Source organism: Hyperolius riggenbachi, chromosome 5 (genome assembly GCF_040937935.1).
Source record: "Hyperolius riggenbachi isolate aHypRig1 chromosome 5, aHypRig1.pri, whole genome shotgun sequence".
NCBI classification, from domain to species: domain Eukaryota; kingdom Metazoa; phylum Chordata; class Amphibia; order Anura; family Hyperoliidae; genus Hyperolius; species Hyperolius riggenbachi.
Genome location: NC_090650.1, coordinates 204,714,768 through 204,727,796, shown reverse-complemented (window position 1 = coordinate 204,727,796; position 13,029 = coordinate 204,714,768). Strand labels below are relative to the sequence as shown.

Sequence of the window (13,029 nt, the reverse complement as noted above, 5' to 3'; positions counted from 1 at the left end):
CATTTAAAAACCTGCCGACTTTATTGGTTGATAGCAAATTCACCTTAAATGCTAGAAACAATAAATTTGCAGGATATGTTAAGGAGATCATTAGGAATAAGAGGAAAAAAACATTTTTCAAAAAGACCTTATAGTTTTTGAGAAAATCGATTTTAAAGTTTTAAAGGAAAAAAGTATACTTTTAAATGTGGTAAATGTCACTTTTAGTAGCAAACCTAACGGTAGTGTAATTTTACATGCATCAAATGAAAGCGCAATAAATTTCCTGACGGGGTTTCCAGGGGGTCTATACGCAGCCGCAGCGCTTTGGCCAGGGATCGCTATACAGCCGCAATATGGCTGTATGAAGATCCCTGGCATTTTTTTCTATTTTCCCACAAAAAAAAAATTATGTTTAGAGTGTGGGAATTTAAAAAAAAATAACAAAATTATGTGGGGTCCCCCCTCCTGAAACTTTTTAACCCCTTGTCCCCCATGCAGGCTGGGATAGCCAGAATGTGAAGCTCCGACCGATTGGGAGTGACTTCACACCCTGACTATACCAGCTGCAAAAAAGGTATGCCGATTTTTGTTCCGGGGTAAATGTTGGGGGGCCCCCTAGGTTTATTTTGCCCTGGGGCCCCATTGTTGCTTAAACCGGCCCTGCCCCCAATCTCCTACGTGAACAGTATGAAACAGTAGTTATTTGTCTCCTGTGGCTATAGAAACAGTAATAATACTTAATAATAATAGTTAATAATAGCATAATGGATAGTGTATAAACTGTCTCTTTTAGAAAGAATTGATTATTGTGTTCTAATATTTTCTTTATTCATATAGAACAGATTGTGTGGAAATATTAAGAAAGTGTGGAGATCATAGTAAATTCCCGGAAAGCCATACAGCAGAAAGCATATGTGAGCTTCTGTCTTCTACGGACGATACATTAGATTGTATTCCATTGGACACCTATCTTCGTAAGTGCTAGTCCATATAATTTTTTTCTTTGTTCTTTAAAGAGACTCTGTATCAAAAATTACAATGTTTTTTTCTACCATCCTACAAGTTCCTAATGCTGTTCTAATGTGCTCTGCCTTACTGCAGCACTTTCTACTATTACTGTCTCTGTAATAAATCAATGTATCTTTCCCCTGTCAGACTTGTCGGCCTGTGTCTGGAAGGCTGCCAACTCTTCCGTGCTGGTCTGTTTATGCACACCCCTCTCCAGGTCCCTCTATGCACACTCCAGTATGTGTGTTATTTACATAAGCCAGCAGCGTCTCTGCTATCTTATCAGTGATAGAAGAGAGCTGGATAAAAATCCTCCTCTGTTAGGCTGTGAAAGTAGCTAGCTGACACATACTGAGGAATTACAAACACAGGCACAGGCAGAGCTGTCTGCAGGAAGCCTGTCACTTCAGTGCATGAGAGAAGCAGGGGACAGAAGGTAAACACACAAATGATCTTTTGAGATTCAAAAGGAAAGCTGTATACAGCCTGCTTGTGTATGGATGTATTTTCTATGCGTGGACATACTGTACATCAATCTACTTCCTGTTTTGGTGGCCATTTTGTTTGTTTATAAACAAACTTTTTAAAACTGTTTTTGACTACTTTTAATGCGGCGGGAGCGGCGAAATTGTGACAGAGGGTAATAGGAGATGTCCCCTAACACACTGGTATGTTTACTTTTGTGCGATTTTAACAATACAGATTCTCTTTAAAGAGAACCCGAGGTGGGTTTGTGACATCAATATTAGGACACAGAGGCACATTCTGCATACAATCACCACCCTCTGTGTCCTTACAAGGTGCCCCCAGGCTCCCCCGTGGTCTGCTGTCCCCCATTATAAAAACCGCCAGGCTAGCGACACGCAGATTGTCACTAGTCTGCTGTTTACCTTATGGCTTCCACTCACTGCTGCTCCCCTGCCTTCTGTATAGCGCGGCTCCCCGCCTAAGTCCCTTCCCTCCCCGCCTCCGTAAGCTTCCTCCGAAGGGCTTCTGCCAGCCCCTTGCAGCCTTCCTGTCCCGTTTTGGTCTTCCATGATCCTCCGTTCTCCGACCGCCAGCTACTTTCATCGAAGCGGCAACTGTGCATGCGCGCCCTGGGCCACGCGTAGCTTTCTTTGCGTTCCCACCCGCTATAGCATCCAGTGCCATTAGTGCAGGATGCTATTGCAGGCTGGAATGCCAAGAAAGCTACACCTGGCTGTATAGTTTGTAGATATGTAGTTCTATGTGTATATATGTAGTTCGGAATGCACACAATTGGAGCCCAATCTGACAAGATGAAACTGCAGTTTCACCTTTTCTTCCCCTTATACTGTGTGTGACATTATTCCTTTGGCATAGTGATACCGTAATGATACAAGAAAGAACATTTGTAGTCTGCACTACTCAAAACAATCATAGATAATGGTTTGCTTAAAAAATATGTTTGTATGTCTTGAATCCCCTTCATAATTTGTATTCTTTTGTTACAGGGTCGAGTCCACTGGTTTATGTGGTAGAGGATGTTACACATCCATGTAACCCAAATCCATGTCCAGCAAATCATTTGTGTGAGGTGAACAGAAAAGAATGCCTTCCTGGGGAACCTTGCCTTCCATATTCATGTGCTCAAGGTAATTATTTTGGCAGCTAAAAAAAAAAAAAAGCCTGGCTCCTCCCAGTTTTTCATTAAAAAAAATATTACATTGTTAGGTCTAAGAGCCATGTAACTGATTTACAAAGGCTGAGTAGCTGCAACTAGACCTAATCCCCTAGTTATACATTGCGTGCTTTTACATTTTGCAAAAAAATATACTGAATGTATGCCTCTCTTCTGGTAGGCTGCATTTGGTAGCTTCTTATTGCCAAGGGAGTGGGCGTTTCTTTCCCATATGAGAGTAGACCACCTGACTGAGTCCTTTTACCAACCCTTATCACATTAACATAAGGCTGTTGTCTGTGCAAGAGGGGGTGGCAAATGGTCGCCCACTTCTATACCACCCTTGTCACAGTTTTAAACACAAGGGACCCATTCACATGGACATGTGCCTAAAGGAGTAGGTAGAGTTATGCAATAAGGGAACTTCTTGTGCTTTTTGGTTGCACACTTCTGTAGGTTTACCTACACAGGTAAATGGGGTTCTTTCGGCAGAATCATTGGCCTTGTTCCGTATGTGCTTATTTGTAGTCAATAAACTATGAAGGGATTGTAATTCATTTTCATTTTGATAGAAGTTGTCAGGGTTCTTTCCAGTGGCATAGCTAAGGAGCTGTGGGCCCCGATGCAAGTTTTACAATGGGGCCCCCCAAACACTCCATACATAACAATTGATACGGCGCACCAAAATCTGCCAATGGCAACTACACTGTCAGAGGTGCAAGAAGGGGATGGGGAGCAGTTTGTTAATGATTACCACTATTCAAAGTATCTATAAAAGTGATTATTATGAGCACAGGACCAATAGAGAGCTAATACTGTAGTTGAGGGAGGCCCCTTGGGGCTTCTCTGGCCCAAGGGCCCCGATGCGGTCGCCCCTATTGCTACGCCCCTGGTTCTTTTCTTACAGCCTAACCTATACGTTAAGGCTGCCATACTCTGGTCAATTGTCGCCAAATCGACCAACAGATAGATCCCTCTCTGATCAAATCTGATCAGGGAGAGATCTATTGGCTGCCCGTACACTGCACACAGATTTTGAATCGATTTCAGCATGTTTGAACTTCCCCTTCTCACAGGACGGGACAGCCGAAGAATGGAACAGCACAGGACTCGAGCTGGCGGACAGGTATTAGTATTGCTGTGTCGGTCTTCGCCGAATCAAATGCCGCTAACTACCCGGTACCGACCCGCCGGTGATTGAGCAAAATTTTCTGCCTGGACAGATCAATTGAATCAGTCGATTTCGGATGGAAAACGGTCAATCGCTCAACATTTGCGTTAACGATTTCACAGCAGATTCAATCACAGTGATCGAATCTGCTGATATCGGCAGGAAATCGATGTAGTGTATGGGTACCTTAACTTGAAGTTTTCTGTGACGCTAAAATAATCTTGTCATCTTCCTTGTCAGCTTGCTTAACTCCTAGCTGACCGCGTCACGCCGATGGGGCTCTATTTTGCAGGAGATTGCGCGTAGGCTGCGCGCGCATCTCCTGCTTGGTGAGCGGAGCCCTGCCTTCAGTCTCGGGAGACTGTTAGATGGCGAAACTGCCGTCTAACGGTACAGCGTTGTGATCTACAGCAGCGCTGTACTAGGGACAGCCTTGTGACACGGCTGTCCCCTCCTAAGGCAAAGAGGTGATCGGCTGTCATAGGCTGAAGCCTTCGACAGCTGACCACGGGGATTGGCTGGCGGGGGGAGGGGGGGTACATTAGTTAAAAAAAAACACTTTTTTTATTAAATAAAACCCCACACAAATAAACAAACATCTGGGGGCGATCAGACCCCACCAACAGAGAGCTCTGTTGGTGGGGAGAAAAGGGGGGGTTGTATCACTTGTGGGCTGTGTCGTGTGGCACTGCAGTTTGACCTTAAAGCTGCAGTAGCCAATTTATTGAAAAATGGCCTGGTCTTTAGGGGGGTTTAACACTGCGGTCCTCAAGTGGTTAAAGTCTTCTCTATGTTGACTGAATAGACAGTGCCAGTAGTACTGGTATCTGCTTTTTCAGATAGCTGATATAAGCCTGCTGGCTGTATCTAGCAATAATCTACCAAATAAGCCATGGCAGGTAATTCATATTTTTTGTTTTTTTCTGTAAAACCACAATCGGAACTTTCCTGATCCTGGTAAATTGCTGCCTAGCATGGTCACTAATCAGATCCAAAATGTGCATGTCTTTGTGAAAAATGAAACCGATTTAAGACAAAGTGATGGTGTCTGTTCACAAACGTTTTGTACTTCTTATTGATATATCTTGTTACAACTAGAACAGAAGGTGAAATCTGTGACAACCCGACATTAGTAAAGTGAATAGTTAAACAAAGCAAAAGCTTGTGAATTTCCTTTATACAGGTTAGAGAAAAAGGAAGCAATATTCTTGAGTTGATCTTTTCAAATGAAATGCTGTCTGCTTTGGTAAAGCAAATATCTTGCAGCTTTAGGCTTGGCGGTTGGCTTCTAACAAATCCCAGTGGCCAGAAATAGTAATCTAAAACCACTTTCACCATTCCCATGTGATTAATGTACATCAGTCTGGAAACAAAAAATAGATCTTGGAATGCTCCAGCTATTTCCTGCTAGATAAATAAGTATATTATAGCATACCTGTAATCTTTTAAAGCATGCTTTTAATCACAGCTTAGTCAATATAACAAGTAGAGATAGTAGCAAAATATGTGTACCTTATCTGAAAAGAAAATGTATTGAAAAGCAAGACTGAATTACTAAATGGCTAAAATGTCACAATTCACAATTGAGTAAAGGGATGATAATCAGTGTGTCAGGCAACAACTGTAGTAAGCAATGCAACACTTTCAAACAACATGTTTCTAACCATGATTTGCACAAACTGAAGTTTGTTTATTATCAACAGTTTATACTACATGCCTGTATGATAAAAAGGGGTCAAATAAATTATGCTGGCATATTGCAATATCTGCACTTCGTTTCCCACCAGAGTATGCCAGAAACAGCACTGTCTTCCGACCCCTTTTTCTTGTTTTCCATCCAGTCTCTTATGCAGGGAATATGTGTGGGGTTTTTTTTTTTTTTTGGCACATTTACTTTCCTAACGTTTTTCTTATCAATTTTCCAATTGTTTTTCCAATCGACCTCCATTCACTTCTATGAGAAAATCGATCAGAAAAACGATCAAAATCAGATCGGACCTGTCGGTAGTTATCTATTGAGCTATCTATCTGCCGAAAAAACTGTTGGTGTATTCCCAGCATAAACTAGTGCCATAGTTCTGGAAAACTCAAAGCAAATCTGTACTGTATTTACCTCACACATTGTGATATGCCCGGTACCTCCGAGTAACAGACATACCCATAGCTGACTTTTGTTGCTAGTATTTTTACCCACATTCTTGCTTGTTATGCCAAGAGTTTGAATAGCTCCTTTGAAAATAGTGTATTCTTTCTGTAAAGTTATTATTAATTTGTTATCTACAGAGAAGAGGTTCATTGTAGATTTAGTAGTGTGTGTTGAGGAAAATTAAGTTTCAACTGGAAGTAAACAGGAAGTAGCTGTAACTTTTGATCAGTTACCCACACCATCTTTTGCAAATAGTTCTAGCGGAGAGGGTACTTGTGGAGATGTGCATCTGTCTACCTTTCCAGCCATCATCATTATACATTTATATCACTTTCTATTTAATATTCATTAGGCTGCAAATTTGGAGAAGCATCTGAATTCCTTGTGCGGCATGGAACTCTCATTCAGTTACCATCTCGAGATGTTGGCTGCTATAAAATCTGCACATGTGGACAAAGTGGTTCTCTTGAAAACTGTATGGAACTGCAATGTGTTGATCTACAGAAGACCTGCATTGTTGGAGGACAGCGCATAAGTGTGTAATTTACAGAAATGGAGAATATACTGTGTGGTAACACAAGACCAATCCTAGATCCGTATCTACTCAAAATTAACTCTAAAGGCTAAACACACCATACAATTTTTTTAATATCTTTTCAATTTAAGAATTGCAATACATTTTTGTGATTGATTGTAACATTTCAAAAATCTGACCAATGTACTACACACATATGTAAAATTTTTCCCCAATTATGAAAACAATGATTGAAAACTCAGGAAAAAATGCTTGGGTCTGTATATCAAATAATTGACAATCTACCACACACCATACAAATTTGATAAAAATCGATCAGAAAAATCCATCACTCCCGATCTTTTATATATATATATATAAAAAAGAAAAAACGGTAAATTCGATCAGATGAAAAAAAAAAGCGTTCAATTTTTCAAGACAAAGTGTCGTAATTATCAAATTGGTGTAAGAATGGATCTTTTAATTGTATGGTAAGTGGCCACCTTTAGGATCTGCAAGAGTAATTATAGATTATGACAGAGATGCAGACCTCAGGCTAAGATGAGCATACAACGTTACAGTGGTACACAGGGAGTCACTAAGCGGGGGAGGGGGGGGGGGGTGGAGAGAGCAATAGAAATCACCCTGTCAGTGCATGCTGCCGCTGAGGGATTTAAATATGAAATAGTGCTATGGTTCTGCTGTAGGCTTTCCTGCTGCAGGACAATCAAACTTCACCATGTATGAATTTATCCTTACAGATATGTAATATTAGTCGAATAGAACCTCAGAAATCATTTAACAGTTTTTGCATTTTTGTTTAATTTATTTGACAAACAAAACTATTCTATGGCCATATTACTCATGAGAAATCATAACTGCCCCCTTAGTTAATGAATAGGTTAACTAAGTTGAAATGATCACATTCAGCTGGTTGTTGTAGTCAGCTCTGCTTGACCAAATCCTCGCTATACTTTTAACATACATGGTAGTATTTGCTACAAAGCTTCTACAAAACAATGCAGTATACTGTGAACATCTGCCATTCTGCAGAGTCAAAACTCACCTACCACACTAATCCATAATGTGAGCTATAAACACCGTGAAGAACTAGAGTACTGGCTTCAGGGCCAACTTGAGGCAGAGGCGAGACTGGCGCCAGGGTTGGGTTCAGCAGTAAGGAGAGGTTGCAAGCAGCATCTGATCTGGGTGGGGGATGGTGCTAGGAAGCACATCTCAATATCAGCCTGAGCAGGTATTTGGGGAAGGGGGGGGGGGCATGAAAAATAGCTGCCCTAGGTTTGATGAGTTTGTGAGGAGGAGTAGTTTAGTATTTCTGCCTTGAGTACTGGAGGACCTTGTTGTCCTGGCCCTGAGTAGTGCATCTTCTCAGGTCTGGCCATTCTGCCAGAATTATTACACGTAACATTAAAATCTGGTTCACCTTGGGACATAGGTTAGCAAATGGGAGTTTATTGAACCATTCTCATGGAATGTGGCAACCACAGTAATTCTGTCTCACAGTTCTATATGATCATATGATAAGTGACACTCCATTTCAGATCTGCAGGAATCCATTCTAAATGTATATGGCTATTGAACTGTAGTGACCACTGACCAGTAAATGCAGCAAACTTCAGATGAAGGTGAGATAATGTTTATGGTCATATTTTATTGTGAGGCAGATTACAGTGTTTGTCATATATTTATTTAATGAATGGATCAATAACGTTGTTATTTGCCAATCCATACTCCAAGGTGTACCAGATATTTTTCATGGATTGAACGGGGTAGTGTTTGGTTTTGTGAAATATTTATACTGTAGATCTTCTCTCTGTTAGCCTTTGTTATGTTATTACAAATACACAAAGACATCCAGGATGTCTGAAATCATGCCAGATAATGCAGAGAACTACAGGTTTCTCTAGCTTCATGGTTGCATATTATTGTGGTTAGGTCTATAATGGCTCACAAATAAAATGTAAGCTATTATTGACTTGAACACAGACAGCGGACAGATTTAAGATTTCAACCAAACTGAAAACACATTAGAAAATGGAATTTTTTATAAGGTGTACCTTTTTTTTTCAATATAAAATGAAGCACTTACCAAAACAAAAAAAATCTATTTCTTGTGTTTTTTATTTTTCGGGGTTTACCTTTTTACATAGAAATGTTAATTTATATATATATCGCAGATCATGGGACATCCTTCAAGGTGGACTGCAATATTTGCTCATGCCTTGCTGGAACAGTGCAGTGCTCCAAACGTCAGTGTTTGAATGAAATCAGCTCTGAAGATGATCGAAGTATGTTTACAGGTAGGAGCTCACTATCAAGTATAATGATTTGAATGGTGGTTTCCCTAAACCTGAGCACTACAATCTGCCAGATCAGGAATTGTGATCTTCGAGCAGAGCAGATTTGTGTTTATAGTGTAAAGATTTATTTTAAGTTCCCTAAAATACCCTCATACACAAGCAAAAGCACTGTTCAGAGTCCCAACTACAAGCGCTGAAAAGCTTTGTACAGGTAGAGTGAGAACCCATTCTCCACCCTGGAATGTGATCTCCATCACTTCAGCAGCTGATTACAGTTCTTTTGTAGTGAAGAGGCCAAAGAATCTGTGGAATTCACAGCCCGGTAATTTTGATAAATGTATTGACATTGTGCAGTATATTCACATATAACAGAAGTGGATTCCTCTCCCATTATCATGAGATTTGTCAATTATGCAAATCCCAGCCAGTGTTGGTGACGGGTTGTGGACTTAGTGTTGTGTGTAGAGCAGAGCACTGTGTCTACTATGTCCTGGAAACAGTGGCGGGTTCTTGAACTTGTAAGGGAAGGCAGCTGTGTGCTGGGTAGAGGATCATGAATCTGCACAGAGCCAGTGTGTACAGTGGAGAGTTCACTCTGATGCACATCGTAGTTTGGGCAAAACTGTCCCACTGCTCAACCTTTGTATGTGTTTGTGATGTTTCTTGATTACTTAGCACAGTGAGTTCATTGACTTGTCCAAAACCTTGCAGATTGGGCTGGAATGTAACTGAAGTTGGAAGCTGTGGTTTAATGACTAGTACTCCCTCATTTCCATTTTAAAAAACTATATTGATCTCTAGTCAAATATAAATTGTTGACCAAACACGAGGAAAAAATACTTTTGAAAAGTATGGCAAGGAGGTTGACCCCTTTCCACACTTTTTTCCTAAATGGAGTTGTTTCTGCTCGGAGTTTTTTTTTACAGAAATGCACTCTCCCTCTTACTCTCTCTCCCATTTTAACATGGAACATAACATAGTAACATGGTATATCTTATTTTAAAGAACACATTATAACGTTTAATTTAATACCTTATTTGGACAGTTAGGCATCTTCTATTGGCTGGTAGCAGAGAAGAAAGCCAAGATATGGTAAATTTTACAGCAATTTCCTGGGTGTAATCCTGGCTTGCGTGAGCAAGTTTCGCAATAATAGGTGGTTTTATGCCTGCCACCCGGTGTCTTCATGTCACTACACACGATGCAATCTTTGGTATTCTGATTGGGAATTAGAGCAATGAAATGCTGGCTACTATTTAGACGCTCCTCCATGTCCATTGCATAGGATGCCATTGCTCCTCTATGCAATTTTGCAAGGAATCTGCAGAAAGGAATCAGCAAGGAATCAGTAAGGAATAAGCGAGGAATCTGCAAGGAATCAGCAAGGAAAATGCAAGGAAAATTCAATGCATTGGTCACTTACTGGTAGCGCTGATCGCGCACTTCCGGTTTGGGGCAGGGGTGCACCACCTGTGTGGGCATGTACTCTTACATGCCCACTATACAAGGGGAGAGAGATCGGCCTTTTCCCCCCGCAGATGTGTCTGCAAACCAGCGCTGAAATTATGTCCCACATAGCAGGACATACGAGTACAACGGGAAATTCGCGATGTCCCGCTATGCGTTTTGTTGTTCTGACTGGAAGTGAAAAAAGGTATGCACCATAATCTGGCTGATTCAGGGCTCCGCTGAAGAGTGTTACACAGATGGCACGCCAGGTAGTTATAACTTGCCAGTATTCGCATACATACCTCTTGGTACTTAAAGTGGTCTAACACCCAGCATTTCAACTTTGCTTTAAAAGATTGCTTACAGCTTATAAACTATTATGCCAGATTTTTTTTTTAGCAGAAATTCACTGAATGGATTAAACATGACATTTTAGTGCTGCATTTAGCTAGAAATGCTCCTCGTGCTTGCTTGTTTAGTTACAAATGTATCTATCTACAATGTAACAAACAAACACTGCTCTGAGAGAACAAAGAGGGCTTCCCCTGCAGGCTTTTCAAAGGTCTATTTGTATTCCAAATAAAGATACATTTGTAACTACAGATAAGAACGGATGCGGATTCCTAGTTAAATCCAACACTAAAATGTCATGTTTAACCCATTCAGTGAATTTCTGCTTAAAAAAAAATCTGGCATAATAGTTTGTAAGCTGTAAGCAATCTTTTAAAGCAAAGTTGTAATGCTGGGTGTTAAACCGCTTTAAGTTACACCAGATGTATGCTTTAAGAGGTCAGGATTACTGTTAAGTAGGTGTATCTTGTGATCATTCAGTCATTTCTGCATTGGTAAGCTGATTACCTGTGTATTCAGCCTGTACTGTCTCATTACAAATGTATTAGTCTTGTGAACTATAAGTATACAATTAATGTATTCAGTACTGTAAATATCTAACATCCCCCCCCCCCAAAAAAAAAAAAATTTGTAGGATAGAGCGACATATTACTGTCCTCCATATGGGCATCACGGTGGCGTAGTGGCTAGCTCTCTCGCCTTGCAGCCCTGGTTCGAATCCCAGCCAGGGCACTATCTGCAAAGAGTTTGTATGTTCTCTCCGTGTCTGCGTGGGTTTCCTCTGGGCACTCCAGTTTCCTCCCACATTCCAAAAACATACAGATAAGTTAATTGGCTCCCCCTAAAAAAAATTGGCCCTAGACTACAGTACTTACACTACATAATATAGACATATGGCAATGGTAGGGATTAGATTGTGAGCTCCTTTGAGGGACAGTTAGTGACAAGATATATATATATATATATACACTGTACAGCGCTGCGTAATATGTCGGCGCTATATAAATACTAAATAATAATAATAATAATGGTTTCTCCACTGCCTGAATCTGAATCCAAATACAGCTCCATCATGTGACCCAGTATAAAGCGCTATGTGAATCTCAATTTCTGGCCACAGTGCTGTTCACAGACTGAGTGAGAATGCCACCAGAATTAAACAGTGAAAGGGTTTATAGTACTGTGAGCAGCTTCAGATAGAGGGATTCCGGGACAGATCAGCCTGGAGAGTACCATGGATGAGGTGAATGTGTACATTTCTTTAGCTTTCAGTTTAGATTTTTTTTTTAATCCAGGCTTGCACTTTAATCTGTTAAATCCATTTTCCTTGGTTCTCCAAGGCATACTTTTTTTATATTTGATATGTCTATAACTATAGTAATACTTTTTTATGAAATTATAGGATTGCCTTGCAACTGTGCAGATAAGTTTGTTCCTGTGTGTGGTCAAAATGGACGTTCTTATCCCAGTGCTTGCATAGCACGATGTGTTGGCTTACTCGATAACCAATTTGAATTTGGACTGTGTTCTTCAAAAGATCCATGTAATCCTAACCCCTGCCCCCAGAAAGCTCAGAGGTAAGTAGTTATACTTCGCTGTGTTTCAGAAAACAGTATTCAAGTCTCACCAACAGGTTCTATATTTGGCAGGGTAGCGTTAGAGGGAATTCTAATTAACTGTTAAGATTGGTATATACAAGAAAAGCCAAATATGACTACTTGATGCAGTCTACCCAGCCCTAAAACCTCTTTTAATACTGTGTCATTTACAAGAGGGAGAAGTTAAAGTAGTGATACTCAATTTTCCTACAAAGTTGCTTGCAAATAGTGACTGTAGCTACAAAATTAAATCACGTAGCAGTGCAGCCATTCTATTTCTTTTTACTTAAATAGGAAGACTGCACATTCTGAAGGAAAACAAAAAGCTCCTGGATGCTGTTACAGTTGCAAGCAGATATTGGGCCTGATGCAATTGTCAGACTCGCCAGTGTTAAACGCTGGTGAGTCCGATAATCAGGCGACTATAAAGTCGCCTGATCCAATTGCATTTAGCCCTAGGCAGGGTGCTAAAAGAACTCGCTTGGTCGATATTATCGCCCAGCAAGTTCCTTACACCCTATCCTATTACACTTTGCATGCCTCCGGGAAGCGATGCTTCCAGGCAGACATGACCGTTAGCTTAGACCTGCAAAAAGCAGGTCTAAACATGCTAACGCACGACATCGCCGCTGCATCTGGGGGTCTCCTTTAATAAAGAGACCCCCAGAGCTCCCCGCCGGCCGCCGCTCGTCTCCGCAACCCCCCACAAAGCTAAATGCTTAAATTCCTTACCGCAGCTTTACACCCGTCGGCCGCCGCATCTCGCCGCAAGTCCCCGCTGTGTAATTACAGTGTACGAGTTACTGTAATTACAGTCACTAATAACAGAGTCCCGGCAAAGCATCTT

At 40.9% G+C, this 13,029-nt stretch overlaps 1 protein-coding gene across 1 annotated transcript in view; it reads left to right on the top strand.

The window, feature by feature from the left end:
- Nucleotides 1-13,029, top strand: part of RECK (reversion inducing cysteine rich protein with kazal motifs) — a 182,480-nt gene that overhangs the window by 100,455 nt on the left and 68,996 nt on the right. The window contains exons 12-16 of the mRNA XM_068236611.1: nt 820-956; nt 2,466-2,606; nt 6,302-6,484; nt 8,662-8,784; nt 11,987-12,161. Of these exons, the coding sequence (XP_068092712.1) occupies nt 820-956; nt 2,466-2,606; nt 6,302-6,484; nt 8,662-8,784; nt 11,987-12,161 (759 nt within the window). The remainder of the gene's footprint in view (nt 1-819; nt 957-2,465; nt 2,607-6,301; nt 6,485-8,661; nt 8,785-11,986; nt 12,162-13,029) is intronic.